The sequence below is a fragment of the Danio rerio genome, chromosome 15, assembly GCF_052040795.2.
Source record: "Danio rerio strain M-AB ecotype USA chromosome 15, GRCz13ab, whole genome shotgun sequence".
Classification (NCBI taxonomy): Eukaryota; Metazoa; Chordata; class Actinopteri; order Cypriniformes; family Danionidae; genus Danio; species Danio rerio.
In genome coordinates, this window is record NC_141035.1 from 36,350,841 (window position 1) to 36,373,212 (window position 22,372).

The following is a 22,372-nucleotide window of genomic DNA, read 5'->3' on the forward strand; positions in this document are numbered from 1 at the left end:
GTAGACTGTTAGGTTGGGGTTAGGGTTAGTGTAAGTTGACATGTACTTGCAGAGTTACTTATAGTCAGTTAAATGTCTGTTGAAGGAGCAGTATCAACAGATATTAAGCAGACAGTCTATTAATACTCAAATGGACCATCAAAATAAAGTGCTACCCTGATTTCTTTTATCTCTGCCATGATGACGGTACACAATATTTTACTAGACATTTTTCAAGATAGCCAGCCATCAGAAAATCATTCATTCATTCATTCATTCATTTATTTTCTTGTCGGCTTAGTCCCTTTATTAATCTGGGGTCGCCACAGCGTAATGAACCGCCAACCTATCCAGCAAGTTTTTACGCAGCGGATGCCCTTCCAGCCGCAACCCATCTCTGGGAAACCATCAGAAAATATGTCACTGAATAGTTCTTCAAAAATGACAAATCTAGCAATGAAACATGAAGTTTTATGAATGAACCGAATCATTTATTGAAAATAAGACTCAATATACATTTAAATACACTTTTTTTTTTTTTACTAAATATACACTTTATACATTTAGTGCTATCAGCAACAGTAGTAGTAACTCAGTACTGAATATTTTACTATTTATATTTATTCAGCTTATTAATTCTACATATTATTTTTAATACAATTACAGGTTATGAGTTCTGTTTGTTAAAACCGAAAGTTTCTCGCAGCGCTGTTTTTGTAATAAATGGAAAGCAAATTAAAAAATTTTTCGTCTCTTTTTGGCTGATCTGAAAAAATGGTCTGATCCATAACTAAATAACCATAATGTTATCCAAAACATGAGCTTTGTGATGCGATTATTTTTTCGTAGCGAATATAACGTTGTTCCAAACTGTTGTGGACTTGACAGTAGAACCAATTTTTTAAAATATAAGGTTGAATATTATCTGATAGTGACAAATGACTGCTTTTACCAGCGAAAATGGTGCATTTATATGACACTTCTTACAAAAAATAGTACTTTGTGTGGCTGTTGTAAAAGCCATAGGTGTATTTTTTACTACCAATCACTTAAAATATTAACAACAACAAAAAAACTCACAGTGTAATACACACTATTTCAAAGACAGCAGTTTCATTGTTAAAAAAAAAAAAAAAAAAAAAAAAAAAAATTTGTTATACATTGTATTCATATGTTAGAAATTATTTTAAATAATTTATTATTTCAGTTAGGGTTTGTAAATATATATTTTTTTAAATACCAATAAAATATATTTTTACAACCTTCTTTGCTTAAATTGACCAACCTTTAACCAACTAAGGTCACCATTGCATTGCACATTCACAATTGCACCAGCAGGAGTCTCTCTTCGGCTAAAAAACACTGTCTAAGCAAATGCAACCTATGCAAATGAAAAAAAAAACTCTTAAAATGGTTAAAAGAAGAAAAAAATCAACCAATACATAGAAAGAAAAGAGACGAGCCCATTACTTCTAGCAATCAAACTTAATTACCATCATATATTAAAACCATGCCAGCAGAATATGTGAAAAAGCCAACAAAGCACTATTCACTGAAAGGGAAAATACCTCAATTACTTTACTACATTAAACACATTCTTCATTCTATCGTTGAACAGGCACTGAAATAATTCTCTGTCATTGGAGATTTATTAATCTCTCTTCGACTTTGTCAGGGCCAGGGTTATATTTAGAAATGCAGAGAAAGTCACGGCCTGCAGGTCTGTTAATATGTCACGTCATCCATGGTCACTGCATTCAGACTCTGGCACACATTAGTAAAGGCTGTCAATGATTGACTGCTGTGTGACACAGATTACCCTTAACAGCTGTCCAGGTACACCTTCACTGAAACGGCAACACAAAGCCCAGAAGCGTGTGAAATGCAGAAATACAAAGAAGTTACAAAATAAGAACAAATGTTTTTTTAATAATAATAGATAATAATATTAAAATGTAAGTCATTTATTGTAGATAAATGAAATCGTTTTGAATTATAATTACTTATACACTAAAATGTTCTTGCTGCTTAATTTTTTGTTTTGTTTTATCAAAGGAACTTTACGGTCATCTGAATTGACATCAGTCAAACTAACTAAAAATATTAAGTTAAACTTTGTATACTTTGTATCCCACGGCCATTTATATTGAAATTTATATTTAGCTGCACCATATTGGTGTTTCGTAACATCTAGTTTTGTTTTTGAACCAGCAACCTTCTTGCTGTGTGGCGACAGCGCAACCCACTGCCCCACTGTGCCGCCCTATAACTTGTATAACTACATAAAATTAAGTTGACACCGAATTAACTCATTAATATTCATTACAACTCATTAATAAGTAAGATAAAAATGTTTGTTTTCGACTTTTTTTAAAATCATTTTTGTACAGTGTAATAGCTACATACAGCTGAAGTCAGAATTATTCGCCCCCCTTTGAAATTTTTTTCTTTTTTAAATATTTCCCTTATGGTGTTTAACAGAGCAAGGAAATTTTCACTGTATGTCTGATAATATTTTTCTTTTGGAGAAAGTCTTATTTGTTGGATTTTGGCTAGAATAAAAGCAGTTTTTAATTGTGTAAAAAACATTTTAAGGTCAAAATATTAGCCCCTTTAAGCTATATATATATTTTTATATCTACAGAATAACCATCGTTATACATCGTTATACATCATTCTCCCAGCCTCGTGATTGTGAAGCGCTTTGGGTGTATGGCTATACACAATAAATGTGCTATATAAATACACTTTACATTACATCTACAATACCTTGCCTAGTTACCCTAACCTGCCTAGTTAACCTTAAGCTTTTAAATGTCACTTTAAGCTGTATAGAAGTGTCTTGACAAATATCTAGTCAAATATTATTTACTGTCATCATGGCAAACATAAATCAGTTTTTAGAAATAAATTATTAAAACTATTATGTTTAGAAATGTGTTGAAAAAAAAATCTTCTCTCCGTTAAACTGAAATTGAGAAAAATAAACAGCGAGGCTAATAATTCAGGGGGTTTATAAATTCTGACTTCATCTGTATATAATTTCAAAAGGATTTCAGACATGCATTTCATAACGGTTCTTAGTTTAAATATTGGTTTTGTTTTGTCTAAAAATGAATATAATCATAGCACCTTTTGGATGTTGTGTGCAGTTTGCAGACTAAAATAAAAATCATTTATTCAAACACATAATGAATAAATAAAAGTTATGGATAATTTTCTTTAATAAAAGGTTTTAAAAAAAGTTTTTAAAAAAGTTTGTTTTAACGTGTTTGTGTTATATACAGTGCCCAGCAAATATAAGTACACCCCTCACAAATCGCTCATTTTAATTAATATTTCCAATAGGATGCTTTACAATATTACATTTGTGCATATACATTATTTAGTCAGTAATGAAGCCTAATATGGAGCTTATCTAACAAAATAACTTAAAATAACGATCCAAAATTAGTACACCCATATATATATGTTAAGGAAAAATATTAAATATTGAATTTAAAAAAAGCCAAATTCAAGATATACAAAAAAATGATAAAATGTTGTTGAAATTTTGTAAGTTGTATTTTTCCCCTCAATATTTTACACGAATTTAATTGTATTATCTTTCAATTTCTAAAGATGTTTTGTGACTAAAATCTTATTTTAATAAATATATCCGTTTAATAAATTTGTTTTGTTCAAATTCACCAAAATATATTACTTATCACCACTGAGAAATGGATACAATATTCATTTTCAAAATATGGTGTACTCACATATGCTGAGCACTGTATATATTTATTTATTATGCATATGAGATACACACATACTGTACACGAAAACAAAATTATACAGAACAATTTTGTTACTTGATATTGTTAATTGATATACAATTCATATATATATATATATATATATATACTGTAAACACACACACAAACACACACAATATTTAACACTCATTTTAAATTATCTACAAAGCAGTTACACAGAATGCTGGAAACTTCTAAAGTACGTAATGATAAAACTTGCCCCATTCACTTTCGCGATTAATGACTTTACCATCACAGCCGTTGACGGTTTGCCACTGGAAACATTTATTTATCCTCGGTCCACACATTTTCCTCATGCCTTGTCTACCATCTCTAAATCTGAGGAGTGCTAACTCTATAATCTGAGGGAAAACCCGCCGGATTCCATCCACACTGGACCAGAGCCACTTCTGAGAATAAATCCTGGGGATACTGTTTGCTTTACAAACTTTTTATTAAGTTCTCTGGGAATCATTTGTCCTCCTGACTAATGAGCACTTAGGCTGGAAATCAGCACTCATTTTCTTGTGGTTTCTTCACAGCCTATTGCCCCTTTCACTTTTGGACTTGTAGTACATTAAATGTTAAAAACTATAGGAAGGAGTGATATGGATTGCGCTATAGATGAATTGAATGAACTAATTTGGCTATAATGTATGTGTGTAAATGAGTGTGTATGGAAGTTTTCCAGTTCTGGGCTGCAGCTGGAAGGGCATCCGCTGTGTAAAACATGCTGGATAAGTTGGCGGTTCAGTCCACTGTGGCCACCCCCCCTTATGAATAAAGTGACTAAGCCAAAGTCTTATGTAGGATTTATTGTGATAACGATATTAGTGATGATGATCCATATGTCTCCACTGAGTCTTGTATCTTGAGTAGTAAAGCAACTATTATCTTTCCTGTTTTATTATATATACAGTACTGACGAAAAGTTTGGGAACACCTTCGCATTCCAAGAGTTTTCTTTATTTTCATGACTATGAAAATTGTAGATTTACACTGATGGCTTTAAAACTATGAATTAAGACATGTGGAATTATATACATAACAAAAAAGTGTGAAGCAACTGAAAATATGTCATTAAGGGTTTTTCAAAGTAGCCACCTTTTGCTTTGATTATGCACATTCTTGGCGTTCTTTTGATGTGTCAAGAGTGGCAATAGATGGTTTATCTGTGTTCTTCAAGCCATTTTGGGTTTTTAATATTTAAATTTATCAGTATATTTTAATGCAATGCTAATCTACATAACCTTTTTCCCAGTATACTATAAAACACTATCATTTTTCTCTGATTCTGTGATATAAAACGACGTCTGGTCATCAAGTGAGGTTGTTTCAAAGTGAATTGGTTGTGAAAGTATGTCAGTAAATCTCTTTGATGGTAATACGGTTCATACTGTACACATGAAAAACTAATTCATTTGATAAATTTAACAAATCTAACCTTTAATTGAAAAATCAAGTTATTAGTTAATAGAAATCAAAGTGCATTACAGTTTTTCTCAGTCGCTTTGGTGCATTTCTCACAACACTATTTACATTTGCACAACAGTTAATGCATTTCTCAAAACAATTAGTAATTTGTGCACATCCTAGTAGCAATTTCTCATTCTTTTCAACAAATTGTGAATGCTTTTGGACAAGCATCAATTGCTTTCATAGAACTCTCTGCTGTTTAGAACAATATCATTTGCTTCTGTCATGTCAGTCAAAATGAACTAAACTTGTGAATGCTGAGTAGTCATTCTATATAAAACTAATAGTCCTCATTTCATTACTTGAGTCATTACATACAAAAATGGTGAACTAGTTGTCAAAATCTGTCAAAGTAATTTTATAAAACAAATTTAAATCTTTATTTACCTGAAAATGTCTTTAAAATTGAACAATTTGTTGAATGATTTACAGGCCTGTGTATGTTGTAGGCTCAGTTCTAATATGTAATGCAATATTGTGTACAGGTGTGCACAGCTCTACCTAAAGGGAGTTTATGTTTGTTGTAAATAAGGTTGTGTTTATTCTTTTGCACAATGCTGTGAGTAAATTAGGATTGCAAAGAGCAAATGCAGAAAAAATGTGAAACATACATATTCAGTGTCTTGTACTCAGATAACTCACTCAATGCAGTGATGTCTAACTTTACTGTAGTTTTCAAATGGCTGTGCAAATAGTATACAGTGCTGTCTTGAGCATTTTTAGGAAGTGTCACCAAAATCTGACTTTTTTTGCATTGAAAAAATGTACAGAGTGAACTGTCATAATGAAAACATGACTAAGCCATTTGACTATTTTGTTCATAAACAATGGTGTCAGAACTTTTCATTTTGACGATACTGACTATTTGATTGACATGAATACTTGCTTTTGAGGAATGAACTATCCATTTTGAGCATGTGACGCGCTTTTGCAGGTTATCAGCTAGGTTTTGCAGTTTGCACTAATTGTTTTGAGAAATGCATTAACTGTTGTGCAAATGTAAATAGTGTAGTGAGAAATGCACCAAAGCGACTGAGAAAAACTGTAACTACAATCTAAACAAGCACAAATTAGAATTTTAATAATGCATTAGCGTTAAATTGTTAAACTAAATTATCTAAATTAAATATTGAACTACAATTGAAATATTGAACTGTATTAATAAATGCTGTACATGTATTGTCCATTATTAGTTAATGCTAGTAAATGCATTACAAATTGAAGCCCTATCATAAAGTGTGACCTATTTATATATGAATTAATTTCTCACTAACTTTCTTTATTTTGTAAAGCAGTGGTCTTCCACCACGAGGCCACGGACACAATTGGTACCGGGCCTCACAAGAAATCAATAATTAATTCAGTTTTAATTATTAATCTTGTTACTTTGAAAAATGATCGCATTTTCTCGCTTACATTTCGGTCACTTTAGCGGCCAAATTTCTCAAACGTCTTTTGAAAGTTTCTTTGTTAAGGAGAAAAGGCCCAGTGAAGGACCCACAAACTGCCAAGGAATAGATCCACAAGACATCTGTCAACACATCAGGTGAATCCACCATGTCTGTGCAAGAAGATCAACTGCTGGAGATCGCAAATGACAGCGGCCTTTCAGGAGGCGTTTGCATATCGCGTCTTTTCTAGTGTTTGTGCAAGTTTGTTATTTCAAATGGAGATCGACACGCAAGTGGCGTTACGCGATCACGTCTTCGAGACGCACACAGTTGAAGGAGCACACCACAAGTCAAATGGATGGTGGCACAGTGGCTCAGTGGTTTAGCACTGCCGCCTCACAGCAAGAAGGTCACTGGTTCGAGTCCCAGCTGGGCCAGTTTCAGTGTGGAATTTGCATGGTCTCCCTGTGTTCATGCCCCCCCCACACACACACACAGTCCAAAGACAGGTGCAATAGGTTAATTGGACAAACTAAAATAAGCTGTAGTGAATGAGTTTGTGAATGTGACTATGTTTGGGTGTTTCCCAGTACTAGGTTGGGGCTGGAAGGGCATCTGCTGTGTAAAAAAATATGCTGAAATAGTTGGCGGTTCATTCCACTGTGGCGACCTCTTAAATAAGGGACTAAGCAGAGGAAAAAATTATGAATTCATATTATTTAAATCACCTGAAAATTAAATGTTATCCCTTTTACTTATTTAGGGGAACATATTGAATTACATTAACTAACTAAACCCAACACTGTGTCCATCCCTATTACGAACTGATGACTCCAGATCAAATGTCGCACTGTAAAAAAATGCAGGGTTCCACACAATTCATTTATGCTGTTCCAACTCATATCAATTAAGTTTATTGGTTTTGACAAATGTAAGGGAATTAAACATAAAATAATTAAGTCCCCCCCACAAAAAAAACAAGAATTCTGTTGTTTTCACTTATTTTAAATAAGTAGTTTTAACAAGCACCAAAAATATATATATTCTATTTTTCTCTTTCGCAACAGACGGTCTATAGTCCCTTCTGAAGTGCACTACACTTTACTTTCCAATAAAGAATTGAGCATCAGAAAGAGTTTGGGCCTCATGCAACCGTTCCAGAGCTCTTCTGAGGAGACTATTTCAGCAAACCTCATATCTGCCACTTCAGCAAGCCATCGTCTGGATGTCCAGAGTGGCACTAAGCTTTTAGTGAATAGATATCCATCCAGTGAAGGAGTGAGAGAAAACGTGAAGTGATTTTCCTGCTATTGGCTCGAGTGGCTCAGGCCTCTCCTCCACTTAAACTTCCAAAAACACACAACAGGAATGTAAAGCTCCACTGTCAAGCTTGTCAAAACCTTCCCATTGTGATGCTCGAGAGGAAAAACCAAAGTCCCCATACTAAACGACTGGCTCACCTTCATAATTATTTCATAATAAAGTCTGTAAAGGCTTTTTCCTGTAGAAACTTTTTTGAGTACACATAAAATACAATAAAGTAATTAAAAATATATGTAGACACCCATAACTGTTGTAAAACTAACTCAACACATCTGTCAATATGGACTGAGATAATCATATGCAAATGTACCAGTTTTTGCATCTAAATCTAGCTGCTCATTTGATTGTAATTTGAATTTGCTGAAAAGTATATAAATAAACTGCACTGCCTTTTTTTCATTCTTTCTTTTTCTCTCAATATATTGCATTTCATGATCCTAAGAAGCTTTTCAAAAAACTATTAATGGCATTAAAGAACTTTAAGCATGTCAAAGAATGAGTTTACAAAACTGCACAAAACAACAACAACAAAGTAAACTGCAAAAAAATGAAAGGTTTTTAGGCAGTGCAATAATATTATATTTTTTCCTAAATGCCACAGTCTATCACTATCAGAATAAAACTACAAAAAGAGCAACACTAGAGCACATAACTTGGAATGAAATCTAAGAAAGTATTCGTTCACTAAGAGATGATGGATGGATTCAGTAAGAATAGATTAATAGATGAATAGGTTGATGGATGGATGGATGGATGGATGGATGGATGGATGGATGGATGGATGGATGGATGGATGGATGGATGGATGGATGGATGGATGGATGGATGGATGGATGAGGTATTGGTGGATGGAAAAACATGATGGATGGTTGGATGAATGGATAGATGGATGGGTCGACTGATGGATGAAAGAGTCATGGGTAGATGGAAAAATAGAATGGATGGATGGATGGATAAGGAGTTATGGGTGGATGAAAAAATATATGCTGGATGGATGGATAGATGGATGAATGGGTGAAACAAAATAATGGGTGGATGTTAGGATGGATGGATGAAATAAGTGATGGGTGTATGGAAAAACGGATGGATGGATGGATGGATGGATGGATGGATGGATGGATGGATGGATGGATGGGATGAGTTATTGGTGGATGGAAAAACATGATGGATGGATGGATGGATGGATGATGAATGGATGGATGGGATGAGTTATTGGTGGATGGGAAAACATGATGGATGGATGGATGGATGGATGGATGAATGGATGGATGCATGGATGGATAAGCTGAGTTATGGGTGAATGGAAAAATAGATGGATGGATGGACGGTTAGTTGGGTGTTTGTGTGGATGAAAGGATAAGAAGTGTTATGGGTGGATGAACAAACAGATAATGAATGGATGAAAAATTGATGATGGATGGATGGATGGATGGGTGGATGGATGGAAAGATTGATAGGTGGATGAAAAAACAAATGATGGACAGATAGATGGATAGATGGATAGATAGATAGATAGATAGATAGATAGATAGATAGATAGATAGATAGATAGATAGATAGATAGATAGATAGATAGATAGATAGATAGATAGATAGATAGATAGATAGATAGATAGATAGATAGATAGATAGATAGATAGATAGATAGATAGATAGATAGATAGATAGATAGATAGATAGATAGACTGTTACCATTGGCAGCAAACAATGATTTTTTCTAAATGTCTCTCTCTCTCTCTAGAATCTTGCGACCCCTGCCACACAGATCTAATCAGCTAGAGCATTTGTCAGATCATTAGTCTGAGAGAGGATGGGAGGTGACAGCAATACAACAGTGAAGTAATGATCTTTGCATGGAGGAGCCGTAAAGAGCTGTGTGGGAGAGGTCAGGACGACACTGCCCTTTGTCTTGAATCCTGACCCCTGCACTGCATATGATAAATAATGAATGACAACTAATTAGGCTGGCTTACTGTACACTTCAGCTGTCTTTTGTTAACACTGTCTTAAATAACACTCTGTTGCTTGGTACCTCCCGCAAATCCATTTGATGGATCGAGACCAGAAATTAAAATTGAATATGAGCTCAGCCTGTCTTAAGTTTCAGATGAATTTTCAGAAGCATTTGACATTTTCATTACCTATTTAAAAAATTAAGCAAAAACTCAAATTTCATTGTCTGGCATCCTGACATTTGAATTACATATACATAAAACTATTTTGGAAATAGCCGCTAGTTCAACCTGGGGGAAAAAATGAGGGGAAACGTCATTAAACATTTTTCCAGAGATATGAATAGCTCATTGATTTTATGCTCTGACAAAATGTGTGTAACGGTCACTGGGTATGAATTGGTGTTTATGTGGTCGGACGGAAATTTTGGAATATTGCGTGTGGAGTCATAGCAGATGTGCAGCAAAGGGTCTGGTGTCCAGATGGGCATCTATTAAGAGGCAAGAACCCAAAGCACCACAGGATTCAAAGCAGCTCCATTACTATAAACACCACTAAAGTATCTAGAGCTTCATTTCAGATACCACAAAACACACACACACACTTTATGGAGACTATGACCTATTCTGATAGACTCTCAAAAAACAACATAAAGTTTGGCAAATGTTTCGTCCATGTAGTTCATCTTATCATCCATTCATCCATCCATCTTTCTATATGGACATTTATTTCCTAAAAGCAATTCAAACTTGTGCTAGTCTCTATTTTAAAGATTTTGTCGACAATTTCAAATCACCCAGCATTTTAAATAGATTGGGCAAGGCAACAAGATAGGCGCAAGACACGTTTGGCGTGATTTGTTGCTATTTTCAGACCAGCGCAACCCTAATTTTCACGTTTTGCGCCACATTCTTTAAACAGCAAATTTAAAAAGGAGGTGTGCAACTAACTCTTAAACGGAATGGGAGATGAGACTCTGATTGGTTTAATGCACGTTATGCTCAAAAAACATCCATAATTCATTACGAGAATAAGCACAACCCCGTAAGACCATGCACTGCAGCGCAAACCTTATTTTTCTGTCCTTAAAATAGCAAAAGGGGATTCGGACATCCCCCTAATGCTTCTGGCCATGTACTTTAGACTTTGTGTCTACATCATTAAAATAGAGCCCTTAATCTTGATGCCTTTTATTTAAACAATAATGAGCTATATGTGCGGAAGTGTTTTTGAGTCACCAATAAAATTACAGTGACTAGTTTTAATTTCATAGGGTTCTTTTTACAGCATCGGTGTATTTAGTTGCTCCTCAAAAAAAATGAAAAACTGTTTAAAAGAAAAAACAATGAAGAGCAACAGGTGAGCTTAGATAATCCATTGAAAATACTGTGGTAAAATTAATGATCTTTTCAAAGACATGGTGATGCTTCTTGTCTGGTGTGAGGTGGGTTTCAGACAGACAGACAGACAGACAGACAGACAGTGTGAAAGAAAAACACACTGCTAAAAAGCAGTTTTGCTGTCAAAAGACTACATTAAGTTTTGAAGTATATCAAAATTGAAAACTTTTTATTTGTAATTGCAACAATATTTCACAACCTGAAAATTATATAACCTTGATGAACATTTAAAAAAGAAAAGACATCAATCTTTTTAATGAAATATTTCATCATTTAACTAAAACACTTTGAGTAATAATCTTAGTTTGTAAATAGATGAAATTAAAGACTGTGTGATGAGTCTTTTGCCTCTGCCTTCCACTGCGGCATGAGCTGATCTCACACTTTCCATGCCAACCGACAGGAAAACATCCTTCAGAATAAGTCCTCAGGAAAAACCTTTACTGTGTAAACAAACAATACATCAGACTGTTTTACAGCTGTATACGTGGCTGACTAAACAAGAATTTGCAATATACTATAGAGGCTAATTGTCAATAAAACTAGTGAATGGACTTCCTGTTTTGAATGGATCGGTCTTAAAACCTTTCCCCAACCCTTCGTCCCACAGCAAAAAGCAGAGCCATCAACATTTTAAAGCCACTGAAATGTCACAACTAATGGTGGCTGTCTGTCTAGTGTTTTCTCTTGACCTAGATAGCCCTTGATGACAAACCAGACCCAACATGTCCTGCTTTTTGCCTTATCACAGCCCATCAAGATCTTAAACACCAGGCATACAGCTGAGAATCTCTGAGAACATCTCCATTCAAACAACAAGCAGAACATTCTGCGTCAGGTAACATGAGAACGCTGCGGAAATGACTCTCTGAGGTCAGTTCAAGAATGTCTGCACGACTGACATAAAAATGAGGGATTCAAACTACACGAGATACTTAATGTGTCGATTGAGTCTCGGTAAACGAAGAGCAAATTTACAAACTGGAAACATTTTTGTTTTGCCTGTTAGCTAATATGACAGAGTTTTTTCAAACTGAAAACAAAATGTAAGCTTCTGAAAACACAGTTGTCATGTCCATGTAAACACATAAAAACAAGAGTCTTTGAAAACAATGACATCATGCGCGTTCATTGTACATGTTTAGAGAGGCGTAGATTAAAGGCAAGCTCAAACAAACATGCATCAGTTTTGGAGGACGTGGTGTTGTTGTTGTTGCTCAAGTGTCCTAGCAGTTCATCAGCCAAGTGTGGATATACTTCACATTACAACCAAGCAGAGATACATCTTACACGCATGGCAAATTGTACATACATATTAGTGTCAATCGCAAAATAGGCTCATTCTGAAAACGTAGCCCTATATACGTTTCTGGAGATTGTGAATTATGTAGCCAGAAGTACGTTTGGCTGCTTTTCATTTTTAAAATTAATGCTACGGGTTGAATAATGCCGTTCCTTTTCACGCTTACCAGCTGACTGCTTAAGTCTGTTTGAACGGCTATCTCGCTGTAATCAGTTTAGCTCGTTAGCTCGTAATGTACATCAGCGGACTAGAGACGCAGATCGTAGTTGACCACGACGACAAAGTTCGAGTCTGATGAAGAATTGTCCCAGAAAGCGGATAAAACATAAACAGAAGCCAAAAAAATAAAAATAAAAAAGTAAATAACTGGGTGAGAATGTGGTATAATCTGAAAATTGTGGTAAAAATCAGGCGAGAGCTTGGATTGCAGGATTGCTTTTGAAAATTGTTGGTTGGGTTTAGGAAAGTGGGTGAGCATGTAAATCAACACAATTGGTTAGGTTTAGGAAATGAGGAGGGTGGGTCAGTCAAACGGTCAGTCATTCAGTCAATCAAACAGTCAACAGCAGCTTCTGGTGGGTTTACGTGGAACAGCAGGCGCGAATGGCACTCACTAGAGAAATTAGAGATCTCAAAAAGCAAACACAGCGGCCTCTGGTGGATTTGCGAAAACAAAAAATACAAAAAAAAAAACGTAGCTCCTGGGACATATTTGGCAAACTCCAGAAATATAGAGGTATGTTTTTAGAATGAGCCTGGGTTAGTCAATCATTTGCCGACTGCATGTCGTCACTTTCCTACAGCTATTTTCTACTATGGTGACATCCCCAACTACTGCCCTGGCAAATGAAGTACAAAGATTTTTGTAATTTTCATAAATGTGTAAATCCAGATCATATTAAAAACATTGTCATGTAAACAATGAAACTTTTTAAAAGTTTTGTTTTTGACAGCATTGTAATATCACATTATATATATATATTTATATATATATATATATATATATATATATATATATATATATATATATATATATATATATATATATATATATATATATATATCAACCAAACTTTCTAAAGAAATCAAATCTGTCCATGTCTTAAAGGCATAGTGCCCTAAAAATAAAAAATAAAAAGATGTAGGTGAGGTTCTTCAGTCAAAATTGAAAGAAGATTGCTGCGGGTAATTGTTAATTCATAAAATGCAAGCCAAAGGATACCATGCCATTGAGAATATCTATATATTGAACATTAACAACAAACTGAACATTGTTTACTAGATTATGACCTTTAACAACAGCCTCAGTCAAACACAGTCAATCTTGTGGATCAAATGTTGTAAGCAATGTTCATTTTCTGGCTCAGACAGATCATTTATTTTAATAAGAACCCATTGTATCATCAAGAGACACAGTTATTAATTTAGCTAAATTTGTATATGCTATTATGTACTCTCATAGTAATGATATTGCCACTGAATTTTCATGAATCAACTGGGTCTATGATTTCAGTCAAAAAACCTTTCAACAATCTACTGGAGAGTCATCCACACGTAAAGGGTCTGTAAGCTAATTTGCAAAACAACCGAACTAGTCTGGTGCTTTAACATTCTCCTAAAATTCTTCCAAACCAAATAAACAGTTAATAAATCAATTAATGTAAATGTACAAATGTGTTCTCTTTATATTATTACAATTTCCTAAAAAAGCTATTTCAAATGACTAAAACAATATAACTAGAGAACTCTTCGCTGTGCTGAGCGAAAGCGCTTACTGACCAGTGCATCATTGATGACATAAGCTTGCCCAGGCCTGAATGTAATGAGTGCAGGCCGTTGGGGGAGACGGGAGGGGGGACAAGCATGCTTTGGCCCGGTTCAAGGCAACTGTACATAGTGTGAGTACACCCTAAGGCCCCGTTTACACTAGTGCGTTTTAGTTTTAAAACGGCGTGTTAGAATGAAAACGATCCGCGTCCACACTCGTTTTACCCAGCGTTTCTGAACTGCTCACTGTCCACACCAAAACGCTGAAAACGCACATCACGTGACCACACAGACACTCTCCGGCAAGCGCTGTAGCCCATCTACCCAGATGAGAGCTGTGCTAGTTGGACTTCTCATCAAGCATCTCCTGCTGGATCTAATCTCACTATATTTATTAAACGTGATATTTCATTCATCTTGTTGTCTTTATATAACGACATATTCCCTGACTTTGGTCATTGGAATCTATTACTTGTTCTCAGGTAACGTGTTTTGGCTGAGCGCAAAGATAAGTTAATGATTAATGCAACCACGTAGCCTATTCTGTATATTGACTGATCGCTTGCCTTTATTTCCTATAATGTATAAACTTATTGTATGTTATACTTTTATAATGGCCATTATCGATTATTAAAACTAATATTCAGCAAAAGTGAGGGTGTGTTTCGTATTTTGACTGAAATTGAAAGGAGGCAGTTGTTATAGGCTCCGTTTTGTTATAAATATTCACACAGTGAAGATGACGCTCATGCAGCACGACGCCTCAACATTTCTGCTGTCTGTTAAGTTGCTAATATTAAAATGAAAATAGGCAGTTCCTTAAATCATGTTTACATTTTATTGTTAAGAAAGTGAAACAACGTAGCCAGGGTGATGTGAATTAAGTTATAAAGTACACTGTTCCCTTAGAAGATTTAACCGTGTCCTCGGTATTGTCTGTTTTCCATATCAAACTGAGAAGAAGAGACTGCAGCCTTGATCAAACTTGCGAAGTCTGAACTTACAACGAGAGAATGCAGGACTGAACTGTGTGTTAGGCTACTTAATATTCAGGAAAAGCCCCAATCAGAGAGGCGAATGTCTGCAGCCCCGCCTCCGTTTTCAGATGTCTCAGTTTTTGCTCATCCACACTGAGACGGAGCAGCAACGTTTCAGAATGAAAACGGCCTCTCCAGCGTTTTCGAAACGCTCCGTTTTCGGCGCTCGATAACTCCGGCGTAGTGTGGACGGTTGGCGTAACCGTAGCAAAACTTGTGCGTTTTCTAACTATAACGCATTAGTGTAAACGGGGCCTCAGTCTCAACAAGTATTGTCTTTCTATAAACAAAAGTAAAATTAGAGGTAAGAAAATGTGTTATCTTTAAAAGTTAAGTGAGGTCAGCCATTCAAGAAAGTGAAAAGTCTGTGAGGGTCTTAATCTCCTTGTAATGTGTGCAAACCCCCTGAGGTAAATCTCACCGATCAACAAAGCAAAAGGGAGGAGCTAAGATGTCAAATGCATTTGCCTGAATGGTCCACCATTGTCCCCTGCAGAAAACAACAGCCAGAGGTGTGACAGCAATGGAGATTCCAAACTAAACATACCTTCACTTCAACCTCAATATAACGCCACTTTGAAGAAGACAAAAAAATTACAGACTTGTGAGTCGAACCAAAGTTTAAAGGTCAAAAGCTAGTGATTGCACTGTGCAGCTCATTCAACTTCATTGCTTTCATACTGAATAACTAGAAATGAATGAGTCACAGAAATGCGAGACCTGACACTTTCGCATTTAAAGTTTGGGGATTTTCTCAAACTAATAAAGGGATAGTTCTTTCAAAAAAGAGAAAATGTACTCAGTAAGTCTTGAGTAGTTCCAAACCTTTTGGAAATTTCTTTTCTCTGCTGAACACAAAATAGGGTATAAGAAATTCTGAAACTGGTAGTCATTGACTTCTAAATTAGGGGGAAAATAATGGAAATCAATGGCTACCAGTGTCCAAACTTCATCAAAAATATCTTCTTTTGTGTTATACAGAAAAAAAACTAGCTCAAAGAGGTCTTGAACAAATGGAGACAATATAAGTAGATGAATCCAATTTTTGGTTACACTTTATTGTAAGGTATAATTCTCTGGATTAATATAAAATTGACAATGGCTTTTGCTTTTAAAAACCTCCTTATTTGCAGCTACACAGCAAAAAAAAAATCTTACTTTGATTTCTTGCCTTGTTTCTAGTCCAAATATCTAAAAATTCTTAAATCAAGAAGAATTTTCTAGGCAAGAAAAACATATTGTCTTGTATTTAGAAATTATATACCAAAATTAAATGACTTTTTACTTAAAACAAGCCAAATAATCTGCCAATTGTGTAAGCAAATAATCTTATATCAAAAGGAAAAACAAGATTATTTTGCTTACCCCATTGGCAGATTATTTTGCTTGTTACAAGGTAAAACTTACATAATATTAGCGTATTATGAATGAAAACAAGAAAATATGTTATGCTTGCCAAGAAAATTAGTAGATATCTGGACTAGAAACAAAAAAAATCAAATTAAGAAAAGCATTTTTTCAGTGTATTAATGGTTATTAGGGTAGACACTGGGTAGGATTAGGGATGTAAAATAAGATTATGAACAAATATGTACTTTATATGTACTAATAAACAGCAAATATCTTAATAATAGGCATGCTAATATAAGCAACCTGTTAATAGTGACAATTAGTTCCTATACTGACGTGTTACCAAACTATAATTCTTGTGTGAACAAAAAACAAAATTTGGTGTATAATGTCACAACAAACACTATTAATTCCTGTATTATGCATCTGAAAATGACTTAAATGGTTAAATACAAAACATTAAATACAAAAAAACTGGTGATACTTTATAATAACTGCAGATTATAAGTGATTTCTTAAGCATTAGCAAATAGTAAATGCATAATTTGTTAAGCATTAAGTCTACATTATAAGACTTTAATTTATAAATACTGCTAGAAATGCTGTATTCTTGACTTTTATAATGTATAATGAGCTTAATAATTGTACTTTGACACTTTGTTACTGATTCCTTTTTCATCACTAAAAGAAGCGTTGCGTTATTTACAAACCATTTGTATTTAAGAGTAGTTGGTGGTTTTTAAGATCATTCAGAATGAGCTAGTAGATGATTAATAAACCAAATCAAAATGTATATATCTTACTATTTAGGAATATAGTAAACCTATACCGTCAGCCATTTTTCCCCTCAGGACGTACCTGCTGCTATCCTTTTAAGTAGTTGCTGACGGGCAATGATCCTGCCCAGCCTGTACCCAGAGCGCCGTCTGAGGTGATCCATCCTCAGGTAGATATCCTGTGTCTCTGGGGTCATGTTGCCCAGGCATTCACTGCTCTCGGTGCGTGGCAGCTCCCTATACATGATCACACAATCGTCCAGCGCCCCCTCCCCGAAAAAAACAAACACCTGAAGCAGTCACGCAACTGTGAGTCTGTCTACCAACAACCCCACACGTGTGAGATGTGAGTCTTTGGAGCTCTAGTATCTGGGAGGAGAGCCAAACGTCAGCCCCGCCTCTATTCCCAATCACGTGACAGGAGGTGAGCCAATGGGAAAGCAGGGTGGAGGGGGTGGGGCTTGCAGCTGAGCTGAATTCAAGGTCTGTGTGAGCGCTGCTCAGTTCAGGAGGGAAATATAAATACCAGAGGAATGCCTGTGAACTGAGCGAGTGGAGAAAGCTGGAGAGCAGGGGGCCGTGGGAGGGGAAGAAGAAAAACAGCGTGGCTCAGATGAAAAAAAAGAAAAGAAAAGAACAAGCCTGCCGCTGTGAAGCCCCACTCAGGTGCCAAGTTTGCTCAGGAAAAGTTTGTTACGAAGGCGAGACACAAATAGTTTTTTCATGCCCCTCTCATTTTTGAGATGTTTTCATGTTTTTTATTTCAATCTAATGTAAAGAATACATCCAAAAAGCTCTATTTAGAGTTAGTTCTGTTGTATTTTATTCATTTCTACTTGTATATTTTAATCACAATGCATGTTTTAAAGGTATAATTGTTTCCTTACGTTTATTTATTTTTCTTCGCATGTACAAAGCTATACATTTGTACCTTGAGCAGCACTTACATACACCAAAAGCCCTATCATACCCAGCGCAATAAGGTAAAAAATGTGTTTTGCGCGATTTGTTGCTGTTTTCAGGCCAGTGCAACCTTAATTTTTCACTTTTTTGCACCACGTTGTTTAAATAGCAAATCCATTTGCGCTGTTTTGTGGACTCATGGGTGTTCCAGTCCAGAAAGGAGGTGTGTAAAGGCGCATTGTTGACGTGTTGCTATTTAGAGAAACTAAAATAGAATATGCAATTGACCAACTGAAAGCAGGTCTAAAGTCCATTGCAGATCACATTAGTTGTGTGCCTTAAACTCAAACACATTGCTTAATACACACCGGATGTTCAGCAATACGCAAATATCTTTACAAATGAAAAAGAATTAAAGGATTAAAATATTACAAAATTATTATTTTCTACTTAAATATAAAAACCACTGCCTTCATGCCTTCTTCATCTCGGGGGGGCTTTTTTCGTTTTTTTTCATGACAATTTGCTTTTGTATAATGTTATTATTATAAGCAGTATTATTTATTATAAACATATTTATATTTGTTTTAATAAAAACTAGTTTACATTTGTCCTCCTGTCTGGTTTTGGAGATGTCTACATCACCATCTGAGGCATAAGAATAGGAGAATAGGTGTTTGGAAAGTTTTTTGACCACACTTCGTTATTATTGTTCATTTAATCATTTGCTGGAAGTTAGAACTGAATTTAGAAATAGTTTTGAAACAAATCTTTGTGCTCAACCTACACAATTAAATATGTAGGCTAATAGATGTCTTCAGTGGAGTGCACATAACACTGTTTCCTTATACACGAAAGTAAAGAAGTAAAGAGAAAGCAAAGAGGCCGAATGGAGGGGGCTCATTCTTTATTCTTGCTGCAGATGGTCTTTTTAACTGTATTCTTGCTAATAAAGCATTGAATACGCCATGTAAATAGCCAATGTACCACGGCGCAATAGGAATGGGAGACTCTGATTTGATAAATGCACGTTATGCTGAAAACACATCCACAACACCCTCATTCTACTCTTATAATAAGTATATATATATATATATATATATATATATATATTTTTTTTTTTTTATATATATATAAAACTATAGATAAAAATATATAAACAAAACAAAACAAAATAAAAAACAATTATAAATGATTATACATTTTTTTCTGGATGTTCACAATGTGTTTTCTAAATGATGAATTACGATAATAAAAACGTGATTCTCAAAATTCCACTGTGTAAAAACAAAAACATTCAAAAAAAGAAACTAGAATTGTGAAATAGACTTCCATCCAGTGTTTACATTTCTGTGCTAGAAATGTATGCAGATTGGCAAATATTTAATTCAATAGTGCCTCATTTGCATTAAAAAATTATTTTTAAGAAAACTTGAAATAAAAAAACTACATTTTTTAATATAATCAATTAGCTGGGGAAGTATGGAAATAACTGTTAGTTCATCTTTTTAACCTATGCACCTTGTCTAAAAGGGGAAAATAGAAAGTAAAAGAGTGGCAGAAAGAGAGAAATGTTTACTTCATTTAAATGGTTTTGGTTAAATAAAATGTGTTCAAATAATCCACTAGAACAACACAACGGAAAAACAGACCCGGAGGTGACGGTGAGTTTCACTGTAGATGTTAATAAAGGTGTCGTGTTGGTAAACTTGGTCCCCAACCCCCTGTTTGCTTTGAGCTCAGTGGGGCTTCAGCTTGTGAAACGACCATTCAGAATAAAATGGCCCATTTCACACGTTAAAATAGGTTGTACAGGAAATGTCTCAACTCTAGGCTAAACACAAAGAGCTTATTTATGCTGTAAATATGCACTCATATTTATAAAATAAAATTTTATAAAATAAAATTGGGCAGCTAGTGGCGCAGTGGGTAGCACCATCGCCTTACAGCAAGAAGGTCGCTGGTTTGAGCCCAGGCTGAGTCAGTTGGTGTTTATGTGTGGAGTTTGCCTGGGTTTCCTCCGGGTGCTCCCCAGGTGAATTGGATAAGCTAAATTGTCCATATTCTGTGAATGTGTGTACGGGTGTTTCCCAGTGATGGGTTGCAGCTAGAAGGGTATACGCTGCGTTAAACATATGCTGGAAAACTTTGCGGTTCATTTCCCTATGGCCACCCAAGATAATTAAATTAACTAAGCCGAAAAGAAAACTAATGTATGAATGATAAAATAAAATAAAATAAAATAAAATAAAATAAAATAAAATAAAATAAAATAAAATAAAATAAAATAAAATTAAATTAAATTAAATTAAATTAAATTAATTTAAAACAATGTGTAGGAAATTTTCTTTTGTTAAAAGTAAAAACTAAAATACTTTAGTAAAACCATTTATATGAACTATTTATAAAGACATATTATATAATTATAGAAAGAAATGATGACAAAACTTAAAATAAATAATAATATAATAGTAAAAAAGTTCTTAGTTCCACTTATTTTAGTACAAAAATTATAAAAGTATATATTTATTGTTATTATATATATATATATATATATATATATATATATATATATATATATATATATATATATATATATATATATATATATATATATATATATATATATATATATATATATATTCATTACAATAAATACATATACAGTTACTTTTATTTTTTATATATTATTTATATTCATTTTATATTTGTTTAGAGATTTATTTTTGGAAAAATAAAAAAATTCAAAATTCAAAATTAAATATTTAATAATATTTATTATGAAATAATAAAATGTATTATCTTCAGGCTGTAAATAGTTCTTTGCTCCACCTACTACTTCTATGTATCGATTGGTGTAAGGAGACACCAAGCCCTCGAACTCAAACAACAAACCACACCCTGGCAGTGAAACATACAATCTTAAACATCAAAACCAAGGGGCATGGCCAAATCAAACATTATGAAACAAAGAATATACTACTACTACTACTACTGCTGCTATTCCTTCTCCTCCCCCTATAAGAAATACTACTACTACGAATAATAAATTACATAAAATTCATAAACCATATTTACAAACATACATATTTTTACAAAATTCTCTCCCAAAATTAACTTCCGTCTTATAACGTCTTATAACAAAAAGACGTTTTTAAAATCTGTGTGAACCGAAAGTCTCTGAGACTTTTAATTTAGTTAGTTGATGTCCTTCCAACTGCAAAATGTAAAATATTGTGTAGGGGGTGCGCTTTCAATTTGCACATTAATCCCTCAAAGCAAACTAATCGTAAGAGAGTGAATTAATTATGGATGTCCCGATCAGGTTTTTTGCCCTCAAGGCATTCGATTTTGAGTATCTACCGATAACAAAACCCGGTCCGATATTTCTATAATACACAAAAAAAGAATAAAGAAAACTGATCCAGGATGTTACTTATTTTTTATTTAATTTACCTTACTTTAACATTCAACAACTCTGTTAACAAACAGAGCACTTCTGTAAATAAATAACATAAATTCTTCACTTTTGGACTTTGGTGCAACAGTAAATATAAAAAAAAAAACTAATATAAAAACAAAAAGCACCTCAACTAAAAATACCCAGCAGTCAATCTCAAGTTTACATATCTCACCATTTGCTATGGCAATGTTGTCGTCATCAACTTTATAATACCTCCAGACCCCAGACATACTCGTGCTTTTCGCTTCAAGCTGCTTTCGTGCTCTACTAGCATTTAACCAATAAAGTCTCTGCAACAAAGTGATGTCCTGCCGCACACGTTGCTGTTTCTGTGTGAAGTCAAGAAAGACCTCTAACTCTGTGCCAGCGCATAATTATAGATGATACACATATATTTGATCCTGATCGGGAGGTAACATCTGACTCCTATCAAGTCTGAAACCGCTTGATCAGGCCC

At 34.4% G+C, this 22,372-nt stretch overlaps 1 protein-coding gene across 5 annotated transcripts in view; it reads right to left on the reverse strand.

The window, feature by feature from the left end:
* The window catches only part of stard13b (StAR related lipid transfer domain containing 13b), a 173,801-nt gene that overhangs the window by 42,643 nt on the left and 108,786 nt on the right, over nt 1-22,372 (reverse strand). Inside the window, exon 1 of one of the 5 annotated variants that reach the window (XM_087284424.1) lies at nt 17,632-17,897. The exons of the other annotated variants lie outside the window; for them this stretch is intronic. Coding sequence (XP_087140550.1) covers nt 17,632-17,794 — 163 coding nt within the window. The 5' untranslated portion in view covers nt 17,795-17,897. Of the gene's footprint in view, nt 1-17,631; nt 17,898-22,372 lie in introns of those variants that run through there. 5 annotated transcript variants of the gene reach the window in all.